Source organism: Propithecus coquereli, unplaced genomic scaffold (assembly GCF_000956105.1).
Source record: "Propithecus coquereli isolate 6110/MARCELLA unplaced genomic scaffold, Pcoq_1.0 Scaffold301, whole genome shotgun sequence".
NCBI classification, from domain to species: Eukaryota; Metazoa; Chordata; class Mammalia; order Primates; family Indriidae; genus Propithecus; species Propithecus coquereli.
In genome coordinates, this window is record NW_012148631.1 from 4,180,183 (window position 1) to 4,206,071 (window position 25,889).

Genomic DNA, 25,889 nt, shown 5'->3' on the forward strand with positions numbered 1-25,889 from the left:
AAATGTCAGTTTCTTTATTTCTCTGCCTTTCCTTCCTCTACCATCACTAAACACTGGCTGGAATATGAGGTCTAATGAAGTGCTTTGCATTCTTCACGGATGATAGTGTTTATGCCCACTTGATTTCATTGAAAAAATAATATCGACACACATGATATGAATAATACAAAGCAGTAAATACACTAAGTGTTCAGTTGGGTGGTAGAAGAAAGGAGATTTAATGAGGGAAGAAATAGACATGGTAGAAATAGACCCCATGAAACAGGTGGGATCTTGAGCCGTGGAGTATGAATAGGATGTGGATGTTAATCTGTTCATTCAACCCACAAACAGGCTCCTATCCCATGGCAGCCCTGATATTGGATATGGGGAATGGGGTGGGGTAAGGAATCAGGGAAAATAAACAATAGAATAGGGAAGGATATTCAGGACTGAACCTGGTGCTTTCTGGGAGAAGTAAGAAACTGAGGCTCAGAGCTGTCACATGAAGAACACTGTGTCCTATTGAGAGATCAGGCAGTGGCAAGTATTTGACCTTTCTTCTTCCCCCAAAGAATATTTTTTAGGTGAGATGAATGAAGGACGGATGCCAATTGCCAACCATCAATTAGTATCTCTTTTATTTTGTTATTATTTATTTTTTTAAAGACAGGGTCCCACTCTGTCACCCAGGCTGGAGTATAGTGGCATGATGATAGCTCACTGCAGCCTTGAACTTCCAGGCTCAGTTGATCCTCTTGCCTCAGCCTCCCACATAGCTAGGACTACAGGTGTACAACACGATGCCCAGCTAATTTTTGTAGAGATGGGGTCTCACTCTATTGCCCAGGGTGGTCTCAAACTCCTGGGCTCAAGCAGTCCTCCCAGCTTGGCCTCCCAAAGTGTTGGGATTACAGACATGAGCCACCACGCCCGGCCAGTATCTCTTTTAAATTCACCCTCAGCAAAACTCTAGTCTTCTCAGGAAGAAAATCAGTTTTTAGCATCGGAAGAACACAGCTTTTCCTGGAGATCTTCCAGCTTTGAGTTAATTAATCTCACTTCAGAAGCTGTGAAGTCTCAACTCACACAGGTCCAGAGGGGTCCTGAAAGGAAACACTTAGACTGGAAAGGACAACACTTCACTGAAAGGACCCTGTGTGGTCAGCAGGCAGTGCTCAATCCACGCTAACGAAGGCTTACACACGGTGCATACTTTACACCATAAGGGAAATTAGAGCCTGTAACAACCGTTTTAAGTCTTTCAAGATGTAGGCTCAGTGCAAAAGCTAGAAGGATCAAAGAGAACATCCAGTTTTAGTCCAGATTCCTTATGGTGAAGAAACTGGAACCCAGAGAAGTCACCCTGGATCTTATAGTTAGTGGCAGGGCTCAAACTGGAGTCTTGGCTCCAAGAAGAGTGTTACAAACACATGAAGGTTTAAAGTGGGTGAAATGTCTGCACATACAGAGAATATGTTTAGGATTTGCAGAGCATCAGTAACTGTGGTTGCCTCTGAGAAAGGGAAATGCGTGGCCAGGAAACGGGCGGGAGGGAGACTTAATATTCACTGAATACCTTTTGAATTTTGTACCATGGATATGTTACCTAATCAAAAATAAATACTTTATTTTTAAGACTTCAGTGGAGTCCTAAGTACTTATTGCTTTGTTTCTCCATTGTCTCATATGTGTAAAACATATTTTCCTGACTCAGCTATACCAGTACGTAAATTATTCCACAGGGGCAAGGTTAAACACTTTGGAAGTAGCAACGCCAGTTGGTTACTACTTTGTGGCTAAAACAAGAAGAGCCTCCTAAACCTCAAGCCAGTGCTATTTCAGAGTTCCAACTTCCTGCCAACTTTGACTGTGGCAGAATCTGGCAGGATAAAACCTAGAGAAACACAAATCCATTAGAAGCCAGTGATTTCATTCATTTCAGAGCAGGATGTAGTCATTAACAAACCTTGATCGAAAGGTCTCCATTAGCCAGAACTCCATCCTTTCCAAGACAGTGGAAGATGCACAGGTGGGAATCTAGTGTAATTCACTAGTGAGCACCTTCAGTGGGCAGACTTCCTGCTAGGAAATGAACCTGGTTGCTTGCTGGCCCCAAGGAACTGTTGCCCAGTAGAGGAGGTGAAAATGTCTGTCCAGAGCGCAGTGTAACAGTGAAAAACCTAACCATCTGCTGGAACTTTTCCAAATTTAGTATTACAAGAGAGGATAGTCTCTAATGTATTCCATAGAGATTTAATGCATGAATCTCATGTGAACAAGTTGAGGGAACCTGGCGCAAATTTCCCAAGCTAGTTTTTCTATTCAGGTTTCAATTTTTAAACTCCAGTTGATGTGAAAATTATAATGTGGTACGCATTAGATTTGAAAAGGAAAATAATTACAATCCCGCTACATACTGTGCAGTAGGGAAAATACTCATTCCTTCATTGGGTATTGAGGCCCTACTGTGTGCTTGGCATTGTGGGGGATACAGAGGACAGGTTTACTCTTTTATTGTCCCCTTAGATGTCTACATACATCTACCTATTAATTTTGTGTGCAAAAGTATTATTTTAGACCTGGGCGTGGTGGTGTGCACCTGTAGTCCCAGCTACTCAGGAGGCTGAGGACAGAGAATCACTTGAGACCAGGAATTGGTGGAAGTGAGCTATGATAGTGTATATGAATAGCCACTGCACTGTGCTCTGGATAACATAGTGTGACCCTGTCTACATTTTTTAAAAAGTATTATTTTAGTGGCTGTTAACCTGCTAATGTCTGGAGATCTTCCAAATGATGGCCTTGAAACAATCTGTTAACACTACCATTCACTAAGTGCTTACTTACTATATGCCAGGCACTATGGTAAGTGTTTTTTATGAATTATTTCACTCAATTCTCACATCAACCCCATAAAGTACTTATAGAGGAGGAAACTGAGCCTCACAGAGGTTAAGTAATTTGTGCTGGTTTACATGTGAAGGATTCAAATCCAGGTTATTCATTCAACCAGGATGCAATGACTTCCTATGTGCCAAGTATGGAAGTAAAGGATAAACAACACTGCCAGTCCCTGCTGTCTTTAAGATTATGATCTATGGAAGTCTTTTTGATTCCAAAGTCCATAGTTTTGACAATGACAATATACTACTTTCCTAAATCTGTGCCAAGGGTAGTCATGTTTTCCAAGGCAATTATTCCTAAGAGAAAACTGGCATCTCAAAGGGATCTGGCGAAGTGTCTTTGTTTCTCAATCCTCCTTTCCCTGTGCTTACTAAAATCAGATTTCTGTTGTGTACTCAGAAGATAAAGTCTGTGCCCTTAAGAAGTATAAAGAGCGTTCTGAAAGTACAGACTGTTATAAAAGACCAGGGTTGCAGTCCTAGCCAGGTCATTTATTAGCTACCTGACCTTGGGCAGCTAACTAAACTCCTCTGAACCTTAATTGCCTGTCTAAAAAAATGGGTATGTGCTTGCAAGGACAAACAATTGAGATGATGAGCCCACCAGACAGAGTACATGTGCAATAAAAGGTTGCTGTTATTAATAGGATTAGGAAGCACAAGAAAACCTCAGGACTGTGTGTTAGGAAGGCTTGTCTAGCCGCTTCTAGTAGCATTTTATTTGTACAATTATGTACAAGTCTCTCAAAGGTGCACACAGTCTGATCCCTGTGCCTGGGAAAACGTGCTGAATAAATATTAGCTGAACCAGTGAATGAATGAACGACTAAAGGCACGCTCAGTCTCTCAGTGAATTAAAACGTTCAATAGGGATGAATGTATGCGTTATAAAAAATAAAGAATTAAAAAAACGTTCAAATGGAAAGGCCATCCACAAAACAGAACGTGGATACAATCCCGCTACTAATTAAGTAAATATCCCTTTAGCCGCTTCAAATTTCGGTGAACTTAAACTATAAAATGGGCAAACCGAGACTTCAGGCCTCACCGCGTAGTTTTGAGATCAAATAAAACGCTGGATATGAAAGCCTTTATAAAAAGATCATCCTCTACAAACACGAGATTGTGGCTGGGTATCAGAGACCGCCCACACCCACGCTGCAGTGGCAGCCGCCGAGCCCCCACTCCGCCCTCTCTTCCTGGTTTTTCCCGGCAACCCGCCCCTCCGGCGTCATGTGACAGGGGTGCCCTGCCGGGAGGAGCCCCTGATTGGCCGAGCTACAGAGAGCCTCGCGATTGGCCCAAGGTCGGCGGGCCCCCGCCTCCCTCCTCCTCCTCGCCGCGGCCCACGTGAGGGGGGCGAGTCACGCGATTTCCGGGAACCCGTCAGGAAGGACATAAACAAAACAAACCCGAGGCAGCATGGAGAGGGGCCGTGGCCCCTGCAGCGGAACCGGACCCAGCCCCTGAGCCGCCCCCACACCCACAGGTGAGCACCGCTGCCCGCTGCCCGGAGCCTTCAGGAGCCTGGGCTGGGGGACGAGCCGAGCGGGGGGCGGAGGAGGGCTGCTGGCCTAGGAGGCAGCAGCGCCGGGGCTCTGGGCCGGGCCGGCGCGGGGCGGGGGCCGGGCCAGGGCCGGGTCTGGGGGCGCGCGGGCCGCGGGCCACCGCCTGTGGGTCACGGGGGCTCCGCTCCCCTCCCCCACTCCTGGCCCGGGACGGTTATATAAAAGCGCGGGGCGGCCGTAGATGGGACCCGCGGGCTGGCAGCAGGCTAGGCCGGGGGTGGGCAGCACCGGGTGTCCGCCCGGCCCTTCCTTGCTGCCTCTGAGCCCAGGGCCGCGGCTGCCGGCAACCGGCCTGTCAGAGAAGCGAGCGGGTGGGAGGGGCCCGGGAGGGGAGGGGAGGCGAGGCTGGCGGGGGAGGAGGAGAGAGAGGGGCGTGTGAGGAAGGGCCGGGGCCGCGGAGGTTGGAGCCAGGCTGGCAGGAGACAAGGAGGCGCGGGCTGGGGGTGGGGGGGTCCAGGCAGGGGTGTCTCGGGGGTAGCCGCTCCCCCTTCCGTCCCCGCCCCAGAGGCGACGGGCGAGAGGGGCCTCCCTCTCGGGATTTGTTTATATGTCTTCTCAGAGCAGCTTGAAGCGGCTCGGAGGCGTGGCCCTTCGAGCTGAGTGGCAGGTTATGCTGTCCAATAGGGAAGGCGGACGGAGGCTGCGGCACCAATGAGCGCGGGGGAGGCGGTGCCGTGGATCCCCCAATTGGTTAGGCTGTGCCGGGGGTGGGCCGGGCGGGGCGGCCATGTTAGATGGGAGGGGACCAGTGGTGGTGGGTCACTGAGAGGGGAGGAGACAGGGCAAAGGGTAAGGGAGCCGGGCCGGGGGCGTTTCGGGTGTCCGAAGGCGAGTCCGATCAGACCAGGAAGTAGCTCAGGGGAGCCTGACCCCGATCCACCGCTGTCCTCACGCGAGCTGAGGAGGCAGGGAAGTACCGAAGGCAGTCAAGCCTCCCCTGGGGGTGGTTCCTGGGACTAGATGGAGCTCAGTCTCTGGATTCTCCCTCTTTCTCGGCCCTACGCTCTCTGACAAACCTGGCCGCCAAGCCCTGTAATCGCCCTCCTTTAACCCAAGAAAGCAAACCTTTCTGCTGTTTCTGAACTGGCTTGAGCCTTAAGACTACCTTAAGGAGGTACTTAGATAACTTAGCGGTCTGAATTTCTGTACCAGGCCTCAGATAAAGGCAGACAGTGAGGGGGAAGTTTTGTTTTTCTGAATTTTGTAAAAGAAAACGGGACTAGAAAAGCCAAGAAAGTTGAGGATTGGGCGGGGATTCCATTTTTTCATCAGGATACCTTCTAAAGATCAGGCCCCCTGCTTGTCCTAGCCTTAGTAGTAGTTTGCCCCTCTTGCTCACATAAATTGGTAGCTCACATAAATTAACTTCCTGAGAAAACTGAGCCTTGAAAAAATTATTTAGGTTTGAAGGTTCTTTAGGACTTTGTCTTGCTAATACCCTGCAGGTGAGAAATAAGATCAAGACCTGATCTTGTGAATCTTGAGATCTGTGGTAAACTGGTTGTCACTTGATTGTACTTTTAAATATTTTTTTCCTATTTAGCAAAATAGTTAGGAGACATACCAATGGTGATATGAATAATTAGAAAGTCACTTACTTTAATCGTATCGTGATTATTTTGGCATCATGTTGGCCTTGTTAAATGCTTAATTTAGGCTTGCAACTTTTGACTACAGGTTTTCCTATTGGTATCGTCAAAGGTAGCAGGCTGTTGATACATGTTTGGTTAAGCACTTAGAGGTAGGAACATGCGTTAGATATATCGTGCAGAGGCCAATCAAGAGTTAGTTGTATTTGTTTAAGAATTTGCATTATCTCCTATTTTGTTAACTGGAGAAAAATAATAATTGGTAAATAAATGATGTATTAATTTTTGTATTAGTTTGGTATGACTACTCACAGTTCTGTTAAGAATGATACATGAAAATATAATCCCTGGCTATTTGATAGACTTAAGTTCTTAAGTATAACTTTTACAGTAAATAAAAAATATTAACTTTTTTTACTGGTTCTCATTTTATCACATAGTATTGTGTTGCTTTCTGAACCCTAGCTCTTAATAATGCCATAATTAGTTATAATGGAGAAATACAGCTAAAATTAAAATAAAAACTGTTTTATTGAAACCTAGAATACTTATTCAAGGCAGTTTTCATTGTTGCATGGGTTGGTAAGGGCAATCAATTACATATTGTATATTCTCTGATTCTAAGAATGGTAAATAGATTCAACAGAACTTACTTGGATGTAATTCTTTCATCTGACTGGTATTTGGGACTTGAGATTTTTAAATTAGAAGTATAGAAGCAGCTGGCTAAATACAGCCAGAGGAGATTTTGGATGCTCTACTTACCATCTCATTCTGTCTGTCATGGCAGGTGAAAACAAGCTTTTATAAAAAACAGTGTTTAGGCTGGGTGCAGTGGCTCACACCTGTAATCCTAGCACTCTGGGAGGCTGAGGTGGGAGGATTGCTTGAGCTGATGAGTTTGAGACCAGCCTGAGCAAAAGCAAGACCCCGTTTCTACTAAAAACAGAAAAAAAATTAGCCGGGCATGGTGGTATGCACCACTAGGCCCAGCTACTTGGGAGGCTGAGGCAGGAGGATCACTTGAGCCCAGGAATTTGAGGTTTCGTGATCTAGGCTGACACCACAGCACTCCAGCCTGGGCAACAGAGCGAGACTGTCTCAAAATACAAAACAAAATTTAAAAAAAACAGTGTTTAGTTTACTGGTTGGATGTGTGTGGGTTCTAGGATGCCAGCATAAGAAGTAAAGGAATAACTAGAATGATTCCTGATGGTGGTGAACTAAATGCAAATGACAGTGAAGTATAATGAGTTTGTATGTTGATTCTGTTAAATGTAGCACAGTTTTTAAAAGATGAAGAGAACTCAGCCAGCCTCCGTGGCTCACACCTGTAATCTTGACACTTTGTGAGGCCAAGACGGGAGGATTGCTTGAAGCCAGGAGTTCGAGACCAGCCTGAGCAAGAGTGAGACCCCTTCTCCTCAAAAATACAAAAATTAGCTGGACATGGTAGCGCCTGCCTGTAGTCCCAGCTACTCGGGAGGGTGAAGCAGGAGGATTGCTTGGGCCCAGGAGTTGGAGGTTAAAGTGAACTATGATGACGCCACTGCACTCTAGCTGGGGTGACAAAACAAGACCCTATCTCACACACACACAAAAAAGAACTAAATTCACTTTTTGCTTTAAAGCCCAATTTTTAGTCAGGATTGGCAGTTACGTGATTTTGAAATGAATTAGCGGCTTGTTTTCCATGTGGATTTCTTTTTTACTCTTTTTTTTTTTTTTTGGAGACAGAGTCTGTCCATTACAGGTGTGAGCCACCATGCCCAGCCTCATGTGGGTTTCTGTTTGGATGTTTTGGGGGACAATTCACTGACGCTTTCACCAAATTCAGTAGCTCAAGATAAACTCCTAGACTAAACATAAATATGTCAGGTTGTTAGTTCTGATTATTTTAAGACAGGGGTTGACAGACTTTTCTTTCTGTACGGGATCTGTCAAAACTACCCAGTTCTGCAATTTGTAGCATGAAAATGCCTTAGAAACTATGTTTGGGCTGTATTCCAATAAAACTTTATTTACAAGAACAGGTTATGCTTCCACGGCTATAGTTTATAAACCCCATTTCTAAGACATCCATGACTGGGTTTTTTTTTTTTTTGAGACAGAGTCTCACTGTATTGCCCAGGCTAGAGTGCCGTGACGTCATCCTAGCTCACAGCAACCTCAAACTCCTGGGCTCAAGCAATCCTTATGCCTCAGCCTCCCGAGTAGCTGGGACTACAGGCATGCGCCACCATGCCTGGCTAATTTTTTCTATATATTTTTAGTTGTCCGATTAATTTCTTTCTATTTGAGTAGAGACAGGGTCTCGTTCTTGCTCAGGCTGGTTTCGAACCCCTGAGCTCAAACAATCCGCCTGCCTCGGCCTCCCAGAGTGCTAGGATTACAGGCGTGAGCCACCGCGCCCGGCCATGACTGGGTTTTAAGTACTTAGATGTTAAAGTATTGCAGACTATATAAAAATAAATGATAAATGGTTCAGGCTGGGCATGGTGGCTCATGCCTGTAATCCTAGCACTTTGGCTGAGGTGGGAGGATCCCTCGAGGTCAGGAGTTCAAGACCGGCCTGGGCAAGATAGAGAGACCCCTGTTTCTGCAAAAAATAATAAAACATTAGCTAGGTGTGGTGGCGTGCACCTGTAGTCCTAGCTAGCTGGGAGGCTGAGGTAGGAAGAAAGTTTGTAGAGAAGCTATTTTGATGATGTCTATAAATTCCTTTAATTTTTATGTTAATTTGTTTCTCCATAAACTCCATTAGTTAGACTTGTTGAATACTCCTTCCAGGTACAAAAAAAAAGCTGTGCTTTGTTCTTTGGATTTGTCATTAGTTCTTGGCACACTTGGTTTCTGGATGTTTGGCAAATAATGAATGGAATCTCTTATTTCATACAAGTTTGGGATCATTGTTCATCTATATAGCAGGGTCTCTCTTTCAGGGGAGCACTGTTAAATCATTCTTGCTAATAAGTCTGATTCACCCCTGTGGGGTAGGTTAGACTTGGAAAGAGTTCGATGCAGGGTACTGAAATGGTATTAGTACTTTGTCACTACAGTACCATTCAGTTCTGTAACCAGCCAAGCCTTATGTATTTTCACCAATTCATGACCTTTTGTCCAAAATCTATATTGGAACTCTCTTCCCTAAACGGCTTTCTAAACTACTACTGTCCCTACTAGTTATAGGCAACTCTAATCATCCCATCACATTCTGTTCTTTCAACACCAAAACCACTTGTATACCTTTTGTTACTAAGTCATGTTTTTACCTTTTTATCTTTGGGTATTATCAACTTCAACAATTTCCTGTGAAAGTCTTAAGATCTTGCTGATTTCTTGTCCATTTTCTTCAGATTCTTGTTGTACACTTATTTTCTTCAGTGTAATGTTTTGTCTTTGAGGGTTTATGGTACTCCTTTTATTTTATAAAGGAACTTCCTTCTTTGCTGTACACCATTCCTGATGGAATTTTCACCTTCTCTATTAGAGGTTTGCCTTTCATTGAGAAATTTAAGGCACTATAAAAATAAAACTTTGTAAAAAGGTCCCTGATGGTATGGGCAGGAATTAAGGGTAGGGTTTGTGTACTTTTGTTGAAAAGATTCATTATAGAATTCTTTAGGACAGGAAGACTTCTGGTATCCTATTTATGTTGTATAAAGTGAGCTGGCCTTGTACAGTTTGCCTTTTAGTAAGGTTTTCATCCGTATGATTGAATCCTCTTACTAGAGTTGCCCGTAGACTAGGAGAGGAGACAAACATTGCAGTCCAGTTTGTTATGATAGTTTTTCAGAGCAAAATGTTCTGAAAGTATGGAAGAGGGACTGCTAACTTTGCCTGGGAAAGTTGAAGAAGCTTCACAGATAATGGGTGGCATTCGAATTGAGTTTTGAAGATTAGTGAAGGAAGCATTCTAGTTCATTTGAGGAAGTAGAAAAGGTATGTAAGACGTGTAGGGTGTATGGGTTTGGGTATGAAGTTTGATTTGAGGCAGAGGTGGGGTTGGAGAATGGAAGAGGAGGAAACTGATTTGTAAGATTTAGGAGGAAAGAACTTTTTTTGCTTTCACTTTGTCATCTAATTCTCTTGGGCCTGTTGTACACTGTCAGATCTTGAGTCTGTTTTCTCTGTAGCTCTGACTTCAATTGGTTGGTGCATTCTTCTAGTTTTTAGTTTTTCGTTTAGTCTCTAGTCAAGGTCTGACCCACCTCTTTTCTTCTCTCTTCCCAACTCTCATGTTTCCTTGCCTTTATTTCACCTCCCTATCCCTTTGGGTTTCTCTTTGACCCTTACCTTTATTAAAAGCAAAACAGGCCAGGTGCAGTGGCTCAGGCCTGTAATCCTAGCACTCTGGGCAGCCGAAGCAGGAGAATTGGTTGTGGTCAGGAGTTCAAGACCAACCTGAGCAAGAGCCAGACCGTGTCTCTATTAAAAGTAGAAAAAATAAGCCTGGCACGGTAGTGCATGCCTGTAGTCCCAGCTAGTTGAGAGGCTGAGGCAGAAGGATCTCTTGAGCCCAGGAGTTTGAAGTTGCTGTGAGCTAGGCTGACAACACAGCAATCTAGCCTGGGCAACAGAGTGAGACACTGTCTCAAAAAAAACCCCCCAAAACCAAAAAACCAAATTCTTTCATACTGCTTGTTTTGCATATAAATAGCAATATATGTCTATGAGTTGTTTCCTTTTCAGGAAATCTTGTAAGATCAACAAGTCTTTGATATCTATTTAAATATTAAATATCCATCCCTATGAATTTCTTTTTATGAAACATTTTCCTTTGTATTGAAAGATGCCACTTCTTCATAGGCTACAGTGTAGAATGTGAGTTACGTGCCCTATTTTCTACTTCCTGTGCACCTATAAATTGTTTTGTAATGAGATCCAATTCACCTGTTTCCTAAAGCTTTCCCAAACTTTCCCAGGTAGAGTTGGTAGTATTCTTTTCTGTAGTTTTCTAATATTTTATAAAGACTTCTTTTTAAAATTTAGCTTTATTGAAGTATAATTTACATAAATAAAATTCCCTCTTGTCTCTTTTGTAGTCATTCCTCCTCCCCTCTCCTCTGGCTTCAATCTCTGATTTGCTTTGTATCACTGTAGTTTTGTCTTCTCTGGAATTTCATATAAATGCAGTCAGAGAATGTGTTGTCTTTTGAGTTGACTTTTTTACTTAACAATGATTTTGAGATATTCATGTTGTATCGTTTATCAGTTGAGTCTTTGTAACTATATGGGTGTACCACAGTTTGTGTACCCATTTACCAGTTGATAGACATTTGGATTGCTTGCAGATTTTAGGCTATTATGAATAAAGTTGCTATAAACATTCATGTACAGGTCTTTTAAATACCTCTTCTAACATTAACTACCTTTTATTTGGAAGTCTAGTTGTAGAGCTGTTAAGAGTAAAAGCCCTGGAATTAGCAACATTCACAAACAGGTGTTTTTGTTGTTGTTATTGGGGATTTTTTGTTTGTTTTTTGAGATAAGATCTCCCTCTGTGGCCCACCTGGGTTAGAGTGCAGTGGCATCATCACAGCTCACTGCATCCTCAAACTCCCAGGCTCAAGCCATCCTCTTGCCGCAACCTCCCCTGGAGCTGGGACTACATGTGCATGCCACCATACCACGCTAATTTTTGTGTTTTTTGCAGTGACAGGGCCTTGCTCTTGCTCAGGCTGGTCTTGAACTCCTGGCCTCAAGCAATCCTTCAGCCCCAGCATCCCAGAGTGCTAGGATTACAGGCATGAGCCACCATGCTCAGCCACAAACAGGTGTTTTACTAGCAGATTTTGAGCACCTCTCAGTTTAGGTTCCCCATCTGTAAAATGGGACTGGGTGGAGACTGGTGCAAGCTAGAGAGCATGGACCAATTTAAAGGGAATAACTCTTACTTTAGTTCAAGTGATTAGATATCTTACTGGGAATACATACCCATCATGTCAGATCTGATTTTTTTGCCCCAAGAGAGTGGTATTTGATATCAGGAATCAGAAATTTAACATGTAATTTCCAAGTTAAGTGCTAGCAGTTAAAATTTTAAATTTTAAAAACACTAATGTGTGGGCTAAATAAAACTGATCTAGGGACATTGATTTGCTGCAGTCTAGTTTGAGACCTCTGCTTTAAATCTTCAGTTAACTTCGTATTCTATTTTAAAATGTACACACTACTAGTAGAGTCTACTTGTTAGGTCCCTGTTACCTTTGTTTGATAGCTTAGAATAATTTGCTGGTTGTACAAACGCCCAAGTTAAAAACTAACAAATGACTGCAAATGAGTTTTATTCTTTCCTTAAATTGGAGGAATATTAAGAATATTGTGTGCCCGATGGAGGGGTGGGACTAGGTTCCAGTTACTCTCTGTACTTCTCTCTCTCTGATAGCTGCTGATTCTATTCAATGCTATGTTTTCTCAGCAGTGGAAATAGTCTGTCTTCCTTATTTGATTTATTCTCAAGCCTTTTGAGACAAGTGTGGTATAGATTAAACTCTGTGTTCTGTTTATTAGAAACTGTAAGGTATTTGTGGCTATACCTATACATTTTATAGATGTCCATTCCCTCAAATTGCCCACAATCTATGGGGAAGCCAGTACAATTATGATGAAAAAGTGATAAATCATAATGTACTTGTTTGAAGAATAAGAGCAATAATCTCTCTGAAGAGGCCTTTTCTCCTTGTAATTTATCTGCCAATTAGAGACAACTATTTTGCAGCTTTATGAATTACTTTGTGAGTCCAAAGATTCTTTTGCTGATTAAACCAGCATAATTGACATTCACCTTCATAATTCTCAGAGTAAGGGTGTTAAATGAGCTGTGTTGCCCAAGTATCCCTTTTTTAGTTTAGTTTTTTTTTTTTTTTTCTTTTTTGAGACAAGGCCTCGCTCTGTTGCCTAGGCTAGTGTGCAGTGGTGTCATAGCGCTCTGTAACCTCAAACTCCTGGGCTCAAGCAATATTCCTGCCTTAGCCTCCCAAGTAGCTGGGACTATAGGCGTAGGCCACCATGCCTGGCTAACTTTTGTATTTTTTGTAGAGATGGGAGTCTCAACTGTAATGCTCAGGCTGGTCTTGAACTCCTGGCCTCAAACGATCCTCCTGCCTTGGCCTCACAAAGTATTAGAATTATAGGCCTGAGCCACTGCGTCTGCCCCCAAGTATCTCTTATTCAGCCTAATTCCAGCTGGGTTTTTGTGATAATTAAATGTGGAATTTAGGCAGTCTAGGATTCTGAGTTTGGTCTTATACCTTAATAGCAGCAACATCCCAAGAACATCATATACCAAGGAAGGAACCTGAGAATAAAAATAGCCACCACCATTTATTGAGTGTTTTGTGGGAGGCTAGATACTTTACTACGTTGAGAATCACAATATCCTCGCAATGTAGAGGGAGAATTCTTGCATTTACACATAAAAGAAGGCAGATGAGAATCTGGAATGAAATTCCAAATATTCACTTATAGAGCAGAGCCTTTTATGTAGAATTTACTCCTCATAGAGCAAGCCTTTTAGGAGTAGTAGAGCCAAAGAGGCACCCAGCCTTTCTCAGGGTTAAAAGAGATGACTGCAAAAAACAAAACAAAAACAAAAAAAGAAAAACTATATTCAAACCATATTCCAAACCTCTTTGTAGCCCTGTGTCCATAACCTCTGTACCAGCTGCTGTACAATTTATGCTGGTAGTATAGCCTGTTGCACACAGTAGGAAGGAATTTGAAAAGTGTCTCTAGTATATATTCATGACACTTCTGAATAAGTGTCAAATCTGAGAAAGGAGGGAGGAAACAATAAATTTTGAAGAGCTCAGATCCCTGATAGCAAGAACACCAAAGTTGTTAGGGTGTGTGAACAGTGTCCAGTGATGGATGTTTCGCTGGAGTCTTGGTGTATGTTCAAGTGCATTCTCACACCTCTGCCTGTTTTTATGCTGCTGCCTTTATTTATTAATATTTTTTTCCTTAGCCCTCAGGCACAGAGATGCTACTGCCTTTAATTGTACATTACATTTTGTAGATTTCTGCAGAACAGCTCAGAAAACAAAGTGATTCTTTAAAAATCTTTTACACCCTGCATAAAATATTTTGTTTTAATTAAAAAATAATGGCCAGAGAGAGAGAATACAATGTAACATATATCAGCCCAGTGCCCGGATTCAGTTGATTTAAATAACCATACGTCTTCCTCTACCGTCTCTTCCCTAGACAAGAGTTATCTCAAGTCTTTAAAAGTGGCTAAGATTCAAATAGAACTCTTCTTGGAAATTAAAAAAATTGAGGAGCACAATTTTTAATATTTTTACTATGTGATACTAAATGATTGAAGACTCAAATTGACAAGCTACAATAAGATACTTAAGAGTACATAAAAGATGCTCCGTAAATATATATTGAATGACTTCTTCGTAGTGCCCTCAATGACCCACCTCTGACTATCCAGAAGGACATGTGGTTCTAGGGGATTCCCATTCATTGTCAGCCAACTGTTGTCTGGATGCCAGCTTTTGGCACTGTAGTGGAATAGACATGAAATACATGGTCATTCTCAAAGAGCCAATCTGGTAATGGAAACAGAGGGTTGGGGAGAAGGAATAGGAAAAATGTGAGCAAAGACATGAAGGTCAGAGTCTCACTGTTGGAGATCCTTAGTGGAGTGAAGTGGGATTGTAATTACCTGAGGATTTGGGGAAAGGGTAAAGTCAATCTAATATTAGTGTTTATTTATGGGAGAATAGTGGCAGATGGGGTGGGAAACATAGTTTTATTGTGCATGAGTATTTGGACATTATCCAAGAGATGTTTGGAAGTTGCTGAAGATTTAGAAACACAGTGGTGCTATGATGTGTGGGTTAGGGAGAATTATTTTAAAGCGGGGCATAAGAACTGGGGAGAGGGAGAGGCTAAAGATAGGAAGACTATAGGGAAAATATTAAAATGGTAAATATAGAATGACGAGGGCCAAGTAAGGGTTGAGAAAGTGGGAATGGCAAAGTCAAACAGATGCATTTGTGTTCAGTAGAAATACAAGCCGTCAGTATATCTTTGTCAAAGAGAACTGGCACGATTTAACAGAGCCAGTGGGGAGGAGGAGGTAGAGAGTCAAGGCTGAAATCAAAATCAGGCTTCTGTGCCTGGTTGTCAGAGAGTGATAGAACTAGTGAAAGAATACGAACATTTGAATGGGGAGATGGCATGTTGTGTCTGAGGTGATGGGATGTGAACGTGGAGATACCCAGATCTCAGATGGTAGAGAGTTCATGCACTCACATGTTTGGGTTGAAGAGGTAGATTTGAAAGTCCTCTAGACATGATATTTGAGGCATTGAGAGTAGAGATAGTCTTTGTGATGATGGGTTTGCTCAGAGGCATCCATTTACTGAATGACCTTTGACAAATCTCTTATCCTTGCTAAACTTTTTTTTATTAATGTGAAAAGGGATGCGTGGCGGTGGGGGATGGTGGTTATCCTAATATCCTGACTACGTCACTAAGATATTTTATCAAAATATTGGCCATTGTTATTTCACAAAGGTGTTTTAGCAAATGACAGAGCATAGCAATGTGCTTTGTAATCTGTAAACAGCTACACAAATATAAACTGTGAATATTTTTCCCCAGTGGTAACCAAGGCTGGCTAGGATTAGAAATGCATTCTCTGGTTCTGTCTAAGACTATTCTATGCTCTTATTCTTGTGCTCTGAACAACTTATTTGACAGACACTAAGACTGCAGAAAGCTTCTAATATCTAGTCATTGGTAGTTTTCAGAAATAAAAAGTGATCCTTCCCATTCAACTCAGCTTAATTCAAAAAGACCTGCTTTAAATGTCTTTCTTATGGGTTCCCAAAAGGCTTTAACTAAGCTCCCATATATTGTCTCGGTAGCCCAAAGATTAAAGTTGAGCAGAAGACTTTGGAAAGGAATTAAACAAAATTCCAACTGAGAGGTCTTGTGTCCTCCAAGACTGCACTCCAAAGAGAGATCACTTTTGAGATTTATTATCTTCTCTTAGCTTCTTAGGATTCTCAGTAAAATATGGTTTTAGTTATTTTAATGAAAGTTTTGTGGCAAATCTAATTCAACCCTTGTATTTCTTAAACTCTATAAGAAGATATGACTATTGGATTGATAAGGTATAAAGAGTTCTCAAGGTAGTGTGCTGGAAGGATCACAGCTGCTTATAAGGTCATGGTAAGTACTGCTTTGGCTAGGAAAATGATCTTTTCTCATGCAATCTGAGAGAAAAGATAAGGCTTCTTACTCCTTACTTTCCTCTTTCCCCAGAATATGGAAAATAAATAATGAGTCTTTTACTAATAATTCCTGATGCAAACTGTAACCATCTAGTTTGAAGTTATTTGCCTGTTTTTAAATTTTGGAGTCTAGAGAACTTCTATCGAAGGGTGAAGTATAGTGATTCATCTGCAGTTGTGGTTACAGGCTTCGTAATACATAAAAAGCAGGAACTTGAGCCCCAGCTTTCCCCCAGTGTGTTGCTTGCATGGGCAGCCTCTTTGTCCTCAATGGTTTGGATATTTTGAGATCTCTGATTTTTGCTGTGCCATGAAACAGGTAGTGGCTTGATTTAGTAAACATTTGAAGGATTGTTTTGTTCTGCTCTTGCAGAGTAGAGCAGTTTTCAAAAGGAAAGGAATTGTTACGCGGAACACGAGTTATAGCAGGGGGGATGGAATGTGTGACAGATGGCTCCTGGTTTGCTAAGGAGCTTCGGCAAACTGATAAGCTGTCTTTCTTGCGAAACGAGGGAGTCTCATGGGGTATACACATTGTATAACCTTTTAAATTACCAGGTCAGTGGTATGTCTGTCCATACATCCTTTTTGCCTGCCGCCCTGCCCTGCTTCCTTTCCCCACCTCCTTCCTTTGCTGTCCCTTCATTCCTTCCTGCTTTACTGCCTCCTTTCCTTCCTCTCTTCCTTTACGTCCTCTCAGTCTGTTTTCTGTTGCTATAATTAAATAAATTATAAATTTTTTGTAATTAAACAATTAAATAATTATTAAAAATAATAAATTACTCACAGATTGGGTAATTTATAAAGAAAAGATGTATTTGGCTCATGATTCTGAAGGCTGAGAAGTGAAATAGCATGGCACTGGCATCTGGTAAGGGTCATCTCATGGCAGAAGGTAAGAACACATGAGACATAGAGAGAGGAAGTTGAGCTGAACTCAATCTTTATATCAGCCTATTCCTCTGTCCAGTGATAATGGCATTAATCACCTCTTAAATGCTTCACCTCGCAGTACTGTTAAAATGGCAATTAAATTCCTTCTTTCCTTCCCTCCTTCCCTCCCTCCCTCCCTTGGGCTAGAGTGCCGTGGCATCAGCCTACCTCACAGGAACCTCAAGCAATCCTCCTGCCTCAGCCTCCAGAGTAGCTGGGACTACAGGCGTGCACCATGACACCCAATTAATTTTTCTATTTTTGGTAGAAATGGGGTCTGGCTCTTGCTCAGGCTGATCTTGAACTCCTGACCTCAAATGATCCTCCTGCCTTGGCCTCCCAGAGTGCTAGGATTACAGGTGTGAGCCATCATGCCCCGCCAAAATGGCAATTAAATTTCAAACATGAGTTTTTGCGGGAACGTTCAAACCATATCACCTCCCTTCCCTTCCTTCCTTTCCTTCCTACTTTACTGAGGATTAAGCCTGAGGAAAAATGATTTTATTTAAATTAGGGGTCAGGACAGTTCTCACCTCTAAGAATTGTGAATCTGGTACAGTTTAAGACAACAGAGAGAGGACCAAGACCTCTGACCACACATGAAAGAAATGATGAGCATGAACCAGCAAAAATTAAGAAAGATCAAAAGAGACTATGGTGTATGAATTATATAGCAGTAAAAATGTGTTGGCTTTCCTTATCTAAAAGACTTAACTTTTTTTCTATTGTAAAATATCATAAAATTTACCATTTTAATCATTTTTAGGTATACGGTTTTATGACATTAAGTACAGTGACAGTATTATATAACCATCACCACTATTTCCAGAACATTTTCATCATCCCAAATCTAAACTCTGTACCCATTAAATAATAACTCTCCCTGCCCCTGGTAACCTAGTCTACTTTCTGTCTCTATGGATTTGCCTGTTCAGGCCCCTCATGTGAGTGGAATTCATACAATATTTGTCCTTTTGTGTCTAGTTTATTTCACTTACCATAGTGTTTTTAAGGTTTATTCTTGTAGCATGCATCAGAACTTAATTCCTCTTTACGGCTGAATAATATTCCATTGTGCATATATACCATATTTTGTTTACCTATTCATATGTCAATGGACTCTTGGGTGGTTTCTACCTTTTGACTATTATAAATAATGCTGCTCTGAATATGGGTATACAGATACCAGTTTGAGTCCCTGCTCAACTCTTTTAGGTATATACCTAGGAGTGGAATTGCTAGATCATATGGTAATTCTATTTAGCTTTTTGGGGAACTGCCAAACTGTTTCCCACACCAGCTACACCATTTTACATTCCCACCAGCAATGCATGAGGGCTTGGATTTCTCTATATCCTCACTAATACTTCTTATTTTCTGTTTTTTGGATAATAGCCATCCTAATGGGTGTGTCAAAAATTTTTAGTATCTACTCTGATGAATGTTGGATGACTCAGAAAGGCTATTTACTGTTGTGAGGAACCAGTTCTCTCAAGTTTAATATAAGAGGGCAGTGGCCTAAGCCAATGCCATGTAAAAAAGGAGTTGCAGGGATTCTAGCCATCATATACAGTATCTCCTTACAAGATATTTTCATTGACACGGAAGCTTATATATTTCTTGATGTGAACTTTGGGCACTCAGGGATCAGCTGAAATCCTCAGATTCAGAGGAGGAACAATTTAGGAGCTCTTGGATGTGTGTAAGCTGTCTGGGATGCACCAGTCAACTCTTAGGTTTGGTTTTTAAAGTTTTAATTAGTGGTTTGAATAGTCCCAGGGATGAGTTTTTTGTAAGAAGTCCTTTGATTATACCTACTATCTTACTTTACCTTTTGCCTTGCCTAACATACATAGTAAGCCTCAACATATGTTTAAATAGAGAACCAAAAAAACCTAGGATAGGACCTGGTAGAAAGGGCTATGAAAGAATTTAAAGCTATGGCTATCTTTAGGTGGTATCGTTGCTGCTCAAAAATCAATCATTTGCCCCTCTTCATTGCTTCGGTGATCTAGATCTGTTATAGGAGTATCTTCTTGTGCCTAGGAGCTATCATTGAGTATCTTTTGAGTGAGCTCAGGTGCAAAAATCTATTGATAAACAGTATTTCTGATGGACTACAGTCCTTTCTTTCTTGAAAAACCCACAAAACTGTATTGGAAAGTGGTATACCAGTGCTGTGAATAAAAGGAAGTAACTAGGGGAATTTAGCCTTTTCCTTTTTTTCTTTGTTTGTTTGTATTTGAGACAGAGTCTCACTCTGTTGCCCCGGGTAGACTGCAGTGGCATCATCGTAGTTCACTGCAATCTCCAACTCCTGGGCTCAAGCAATCCTCCTGCCTCTGCCTCCTGCGTAGCTGGGACTACAAGCAGGTGCCAGGACACCTGGATAATTTTTCTATTTTTAGTAGAGACAGGGTCTCACTCTTTCTTGCTCAGGCTTTTCTCGAACTCCTGACCTCAAGCTATTCTCCTGCCCCGGCCTCGAAGAGTGCTAGGATTACAGGCAGGAGCCACCGTGCCTGGCCTGTTTGTTTGTGTTTTTTTCCTGGAAGAAATACAAGTCTACAAGTAGGCTTGAGGGCAAGGTGAAAGATTTTATGATCGAATAAGTTTGGGAAATAGTATCTGCTATATTCACCTTTTGATTTATAATACACATTAGCATCTTAAAGTTTCCAAGAAGTCCTGTAGTAAAGGCAGTATACAATTTTGTTTAATGTAGTGTTTCACAAACCTCACACCCTTTTATTGAGTAATCATTTAAAAATCCTTGGAACAAATATTCCTCAGGTCATACTTTGGGAAATTAGATGATTGCTTTGATTTTTAATATCAGAGCTTTGAGTAAAATATGAATATTCTCGAGACTTAAGTTTGAAGGCATCCTGAAAAGCAAGTTGTTAACACCTTCCCTCCTCGGTTTTATTCTGCCATCTAAGCATTAATATACCCTTTGTATATGGCCTCCTGGTACAGGATACAGTTTTGGAGCCATATATTGTTATGGAAGATGCTATGTAATGGTAATTGCTGTAGAAAGCCTTTATTCTTTTTTTTTTTCTTCTACTTTTGGGTGGGGAATTTTGTTCTTCATGGTTGTTTCACAAAAAACAGTATTAAGCATTTCTTGGAAAGTGGGTGCAAAACATTGATAGTTAGTTGTGAACTTGTATCATTAGTTTTAGAGACCAGGAGACTTTATCACTGAAAAGGGGTCCCACTGCTCGGAGTAGAATTGGCCCTTCCTGCATCCTATTTGTTGCTACTTGAGAGACTAGGAGAAGCAACCAAGGACCTTAGACACCCAGGTGAAAGAGCTCAACCCTTTACTTGGTGGATACCCTCTCTTTAGGAATCAGTGCCTTTAAAACATTCAGCCTCACTCCTAACAGCTGTCACAGATGTTGAGTTTCTGAGCTGGACTAGCTGTGGGACAAAGAAAGTATTGGCAAAATATACCTACTGATGATAGGAAATTAGCAAAATATACCTATTGATGATAGGAAATTTCCAAATGTATTTTATTACTATATCCTAATTTCATTCAATTCTTATAATATGCTTATTATGGTTAAAAGGGAGAATAGTTGTTTTTTTCAGATGTGGGAGCTAAGGCATAAAAGTAACTTGCTGTAATTCATAAGGCTGTTTATCTTTAATTATGGGATCAAAACTGAAATCCAGGTCTCCTAGCTCCTAAACAATTGCTCTTTTTGCTAACTGCCTTAACTGAAGTGTGTTTTGATATGTTTAAATAAAATTTTAAATAAATACTTGTATTTGTATCAAAGTTTTATGGCTTAGAAAATTCAGTAGTCAGGAGAGAGTAGTACTGTTTTTTTCCCCCTAGAGATCAGAAAAATGAGGCTTAGAAAGATGGTCTTACTCAATGTTGTATAGTTTGTGAGAGCTACAACTAGAACTTAGCCCTTTTTTGTCCAGTGTTTCCATGATAAACCAAGCTGTTGGTAGACAGTATCTTTAGTAGATGCCAGTAAGTACATATTGAATAGAATTCAGTCTCTTCCTGAGTCTTCAATTGAATTGCTAGTAAGGGTAATTTTTCAGATTTTAGAGGGTATCACACTTTTCTCCTGTATTCAGGTTTTAAGACCAGGATTACACTCGTCTACTTTGTTGAATGTGTGACATGAATTAGATGCTTTTGGGGGGCCTAAATGATAATTGTAGAAAAGGTGACAGCTTTCTCATAGGAGTCAGGGGAAGAGTTAAGCCTATGACTGTACACCAGTAGTAGGACCAAGGTATGAGGTCACATAAAGAGAAGCTGGGCGAGAACTGGCCTTTGGCAGGAGCAGGGATCAATCCACTTAGACTGTAGCACTGGACTGAAAAGGGCTGGGCTGGGCACTTGACCTTGTTTCCTAGGCTAGACCAGTGGTCTGAGAATGACAGCCCACCAGACAGGAGAGCCCAGCAAAGATCCAGGAAATTCAAATTGTAGTCAATTTATTAATCTAATTAAGTAGAACAATTACTGAGTCTCTTCTTGACTATTTGTTTAGCAAGAGGTCTTTGAAATTGAAACAATGTACCACTCTCACCTTTCAGCCCAGAGAATGTGCTAACTACAGAGGGCAATTAAATTTAAATTGGCTCTTTATATCAGTTTAAGAAATCATACTGTATCTATGCTGACATCAAGGATAGGGCAGTTGTTCTCAAACTTCAGGGAGGAGATAAGGATTACCTGGAGGGCTTACTAGAACACATTGCTGGGCCCATTCCTAGAGTTTCTGTTTTAGTAGATTGGGGCTAGGATCCAAGATTTTACATTTCTAATAAATTTTCAGGTTGATGCTAATGTGGGTGCCATTGGTCTTGAGATCCCATTTTGAGACCCACTGATCTAGGACAAGAAGATGAAGCAGGTATAGCCTTAATCCTTCTGATTAAGGTCTTCACAGAGGAGGGAAAGGGAGCTGCCAGTTAAGTCTCTACCATGTCAAGACCCTGTGCCAGATGATTTGCAATCATTGTTTAACTTAACCCTTGAAACCAGTTTCCAAAGTAGTCCTCATCCCTATTGCCCCCTGAACATACCACTGTTAAAAACTTGCTGGAGGCCGGGCGCGGTGGTTCACGCCTGTAATCCTAGCACTCTAGGAGGCCGAGGCGGGTGGATCGCTTAAGGTCAGGAGTTCGAGACCAGCCTGAGCAAGAGCGAGACCCCATCTCTACTAAAAATAGAAAGAAATTATCTGGACAACTAAAAAAATATATATAGAAAAAATTAGCCGGACATGGTGGCACATGCCTGTAGTCCCAGCTACTTGGGAGGCTGAGGCAGTAGGATCGCTTGAGCCCAGGAGTCTGAGGTTGCTGTGAGCTAGGCTGAAGCCACAGCACTCTAGCCTGGGCAACAGAGTGAGACTCTGTCTCAAAAAAAAAAACCAAAAAACTTGCTGGAGTAATTCTTTCTTCAAGAACAGCTTTTACTTATAACTTAGAGAATAATGTTTGCATATACCATTATGAATGTGATTTTACTTAATGTAGAGGATATGTTAAGTTCCATGTATTCATTACTCTTCTTGTTGATTTATGAGAAATATAAAATGTAGATTAATTTAGCAGTAATGATTATACAATAGATGGAATTAAATGTTGAGATACGCTTTCTCGTAAGAACATAAAGTAAATCAGAGCTTGACTTTAAAATTCAGCATAATACATCTTTCAGATCACAGGAAAGATGAGGCTATGCTAATTTTGTCAGGGTGGGTTTGTTTTTTTTTTTTAATGTTGCCAATTGGTAAATGACAGACCCTATTTTTAGAAACAAACAAGAGGAGGAATGGTGAATTTCGGAATGGTAAGTACTAAGATATGACTAAATTCTTGAAAATGCAACCATAAGACTTAATTATTTAAAGTACTGTATTCTTTATTAATGTTATTTTCGAAAGGTCAACTTGTTTTTAATGGAGTTGAATAAAGTTACTTTGTGTTGTTTGACAGAATTGCACAAAATTATTTAAAAAACAAAACAGTGATCCAAGCAGTTGAAGTGAAGACATTCTGGGGAAACCTGCTGTTTGTAGTGAAAATCATCTTTGACCTTGGAATTAAAAGTAAAGCTGGAAAGGAATTTACAAACGAGAAAAAAAAGAAGTTTGGAATTGGACTCACAGGATCTGGGCTTGGAAATGCCTCAGGTAAATCATACAGAGTAGGTGCAAAGTTTTATATTTTCCCACTGCAGAAAGTCAATACCATTGGTTCTGTAAGTTCTCAGAATCTTAACACAACTTGACGTACTACCTTTTTATGATATCTTATTTCTGATCTCGGCTAGTTTTGAGTATATGTTCTTCGTTCTGTTGCCTTCTGTTTCTGCCTTTGGTATAACTTTGAAATTTAATGAGCTGAACATAGGGAGCATGGTGGATAGGTAGAAGGTAGACAGATCTGCTGGCTTTATGGGGGCTAAACCAAATCCCCTGAAGGTTAATCTGCCACAGAAATCCCATTTCCATCTCCTTTGTCTTCCCATTTCCCAACTTTTACCTTTCATTTATGCCATTTGAATTTAGAAGTAGTTAAGAGGAAATAGTGAAGGACTTCAATCTCAATCCCTCTCCTCCTCCCCTTCCCCTTCCCCTTTCCTCTCCCCCTGGTACACACATACCCACATATGCACATATAAATACCTCCTGCAAAACATGTCTAAGAATGATTATTATATCTGTTCATTTTATGACAACTACTCTGAATTGATCACTTTTGGTTTGAGGCAATCACAGAAATAATAAATGAAGCCCTGTTAGTTCCCATTATGCTTATCCAATGCTTTCCCTTCCCCCTCCAGTGGTAAACTCTTGCCCCTCCCCCTGTGTGTTTCAGTGCTGGGGAAAAACCTAGAAATAATGAGCAGGCAGTTACGGCTTTATCTAGAGCCATACTGAGCTATCCCTTGAGCATAGGCAATCAACAATTTGCTGTGATTGTCTGGTGACTCAAGGGGGCAGGCACCAGGGGGGAAGAAAGGGGATTTGCTAACTGATAATAAAAAGACCAGAGGCCTACCTTCGCCCTAACCCCTGTACCAGATGGACTGCATATACTCTTTTAGAGTTCTTGCCCATTCGAGGCTTAGTTTTATATTTGTTAAATATTTGAATTTAGGACTGTAAGACTTATTTTCTCAAGCTAACTTCTTCTAGGAAGAAAGGTCCTACAGGCCTAGAGGGGTTGGGGAAAATAAAGGAAAAAATTAGTGCAGAAGAACTAAAAGACAAAGAGAAAAGTTTTATTCTTTCTCATTCTCTCCTTTCATCCAAGTTAGATTTCAAAGTGAGGCCTTTCTATTATTTGAACCTCTTTAGGAGGATGAGCTCTGACTTGACTCTGGAGTGATTTGTGTAGATGTTAAAATGTAAAAAGAGGATGGAGAAAAAACAAGGAGCATTAACACTGGGTCCTTTTTTCCCTTTATTTATTATAGAATGGACTGTACCCTTTTCAGGAATCAGGATTAAGGCTACAGAGCTCAGGCCCAAGTTCCTGGTCTTGATTCTATTTCCATTACATTCCTGCAGGCATTTATTGGACTAGAGACACCCAAATTGTCTTATGGCTTGCTTTAGGAAATAAGACATTGGACTCACTTAGGAATACAGAGTGAGACTGATTTGCTACCCCTATAGAACTCAGGAAATGGCACGGAATTCCCTGCTGTAGGTAGTTAAAACAGAGACTATTGTTAGAGAAGGATTTGAGGAAATGTTATATAGCTAAATAAAAATACTCATTAAGTGCTGGATGCTGAATCTGGTGGCTAAGCTTTAGTTTTTAGAAGATATTAATAACAGTTGCTGCTCTACATTTTTTCTATTTTTAATGCTTCTTAGGTATTTTCCTAACTTAAGTCTACAGTTTAATGCTAGTTAAAGCTCTTAAATGTACTATGTGGTAGAAAAAAGAGAAATGTTTTCTGAAAATAATGATACTTAGTGAGGGTGGGGTGGGACTCGTGTAATAGATTGGTCTTGAAGAAGTCTTTAATTTTCTAAAATGAAATCACTCTATTGTAGCCTAGTGTAAGCGGAATGGATCCGCCTTTTGGGGATGCCTTTCGAAGCCACACCTTTTCGGAACAAACTCTGATGAGCACAGATCTCTTAGCAAACAGTTCAGATCCAGATTTCATGTATGAACTGGTAAGCAACATTTTTTTGGTTTTAGTGCTAGTTGATTTAGGGTAAAAGTATATTGTAGAGTTTTTAATTTATAAATGCTTGAAAGAAAAAAGATGTGATTGGGCCAAGTTTGATTCTTGTGACTATATGTCTAATAATTTTAGAAAGATGTGTGAACCCATTGGCTTTTTTTTTTTTTAAGACAGAGTCTTGCTCTGTTGCCCTGGGTAGAGTGCAGTTGACATCACTGTAGCTTACTACAACCTCAAAACTCCTGGGCTCAAGCGATCCTCCTGCCTCAGCCTCCTGAGTAGCAGGGACTACAGGCGTGCACCACCACACCTGGCTAATTTCTTTCTATTTTTAGTAGAGATGGGGGTCTCGCTCTTGGCTCAGTCTGGTCTTGAACTCCTAACCTCAAGCGATCTTCCACCTTGGCCTCCCAGAGTGCTAGGATTACTAGTGCTAGGCTCAGATGTGAGCCACCATGCCC

General features: G+C 41.2%; 1 protein-coding gene across 1 annotated transcript in view; it reads left to right on the forward strand.

The window, feature by feature from the left end:
• Positions 1-4,246: 4,246 nt before the first annotated feature.
• CREBRF (CREB3 regulatory factor) overlaps positions 4,247-25,889 on the forward strand; it is a 58,975-nt gene continuing 37,332 nt past the window's right edge. The window contains exons 1-3 of the mRNA XM_012649723.1: positions 4,247-4,374; positions 23,217-23,413; positions 25,292-25,417. Coding sequence (XP_012505177.1) covers positions 23,405-23,413; positions 25,292-25,417 — 135 coding nt within the window. The 5' untranslated portion in view covers positions 4,247-4,374; positions 23,217-23,404. The remainder of the gene's footprint in view (positions 4,375-23,216; positions 23,414-25,291; positions 25,418-25,889) is intronic.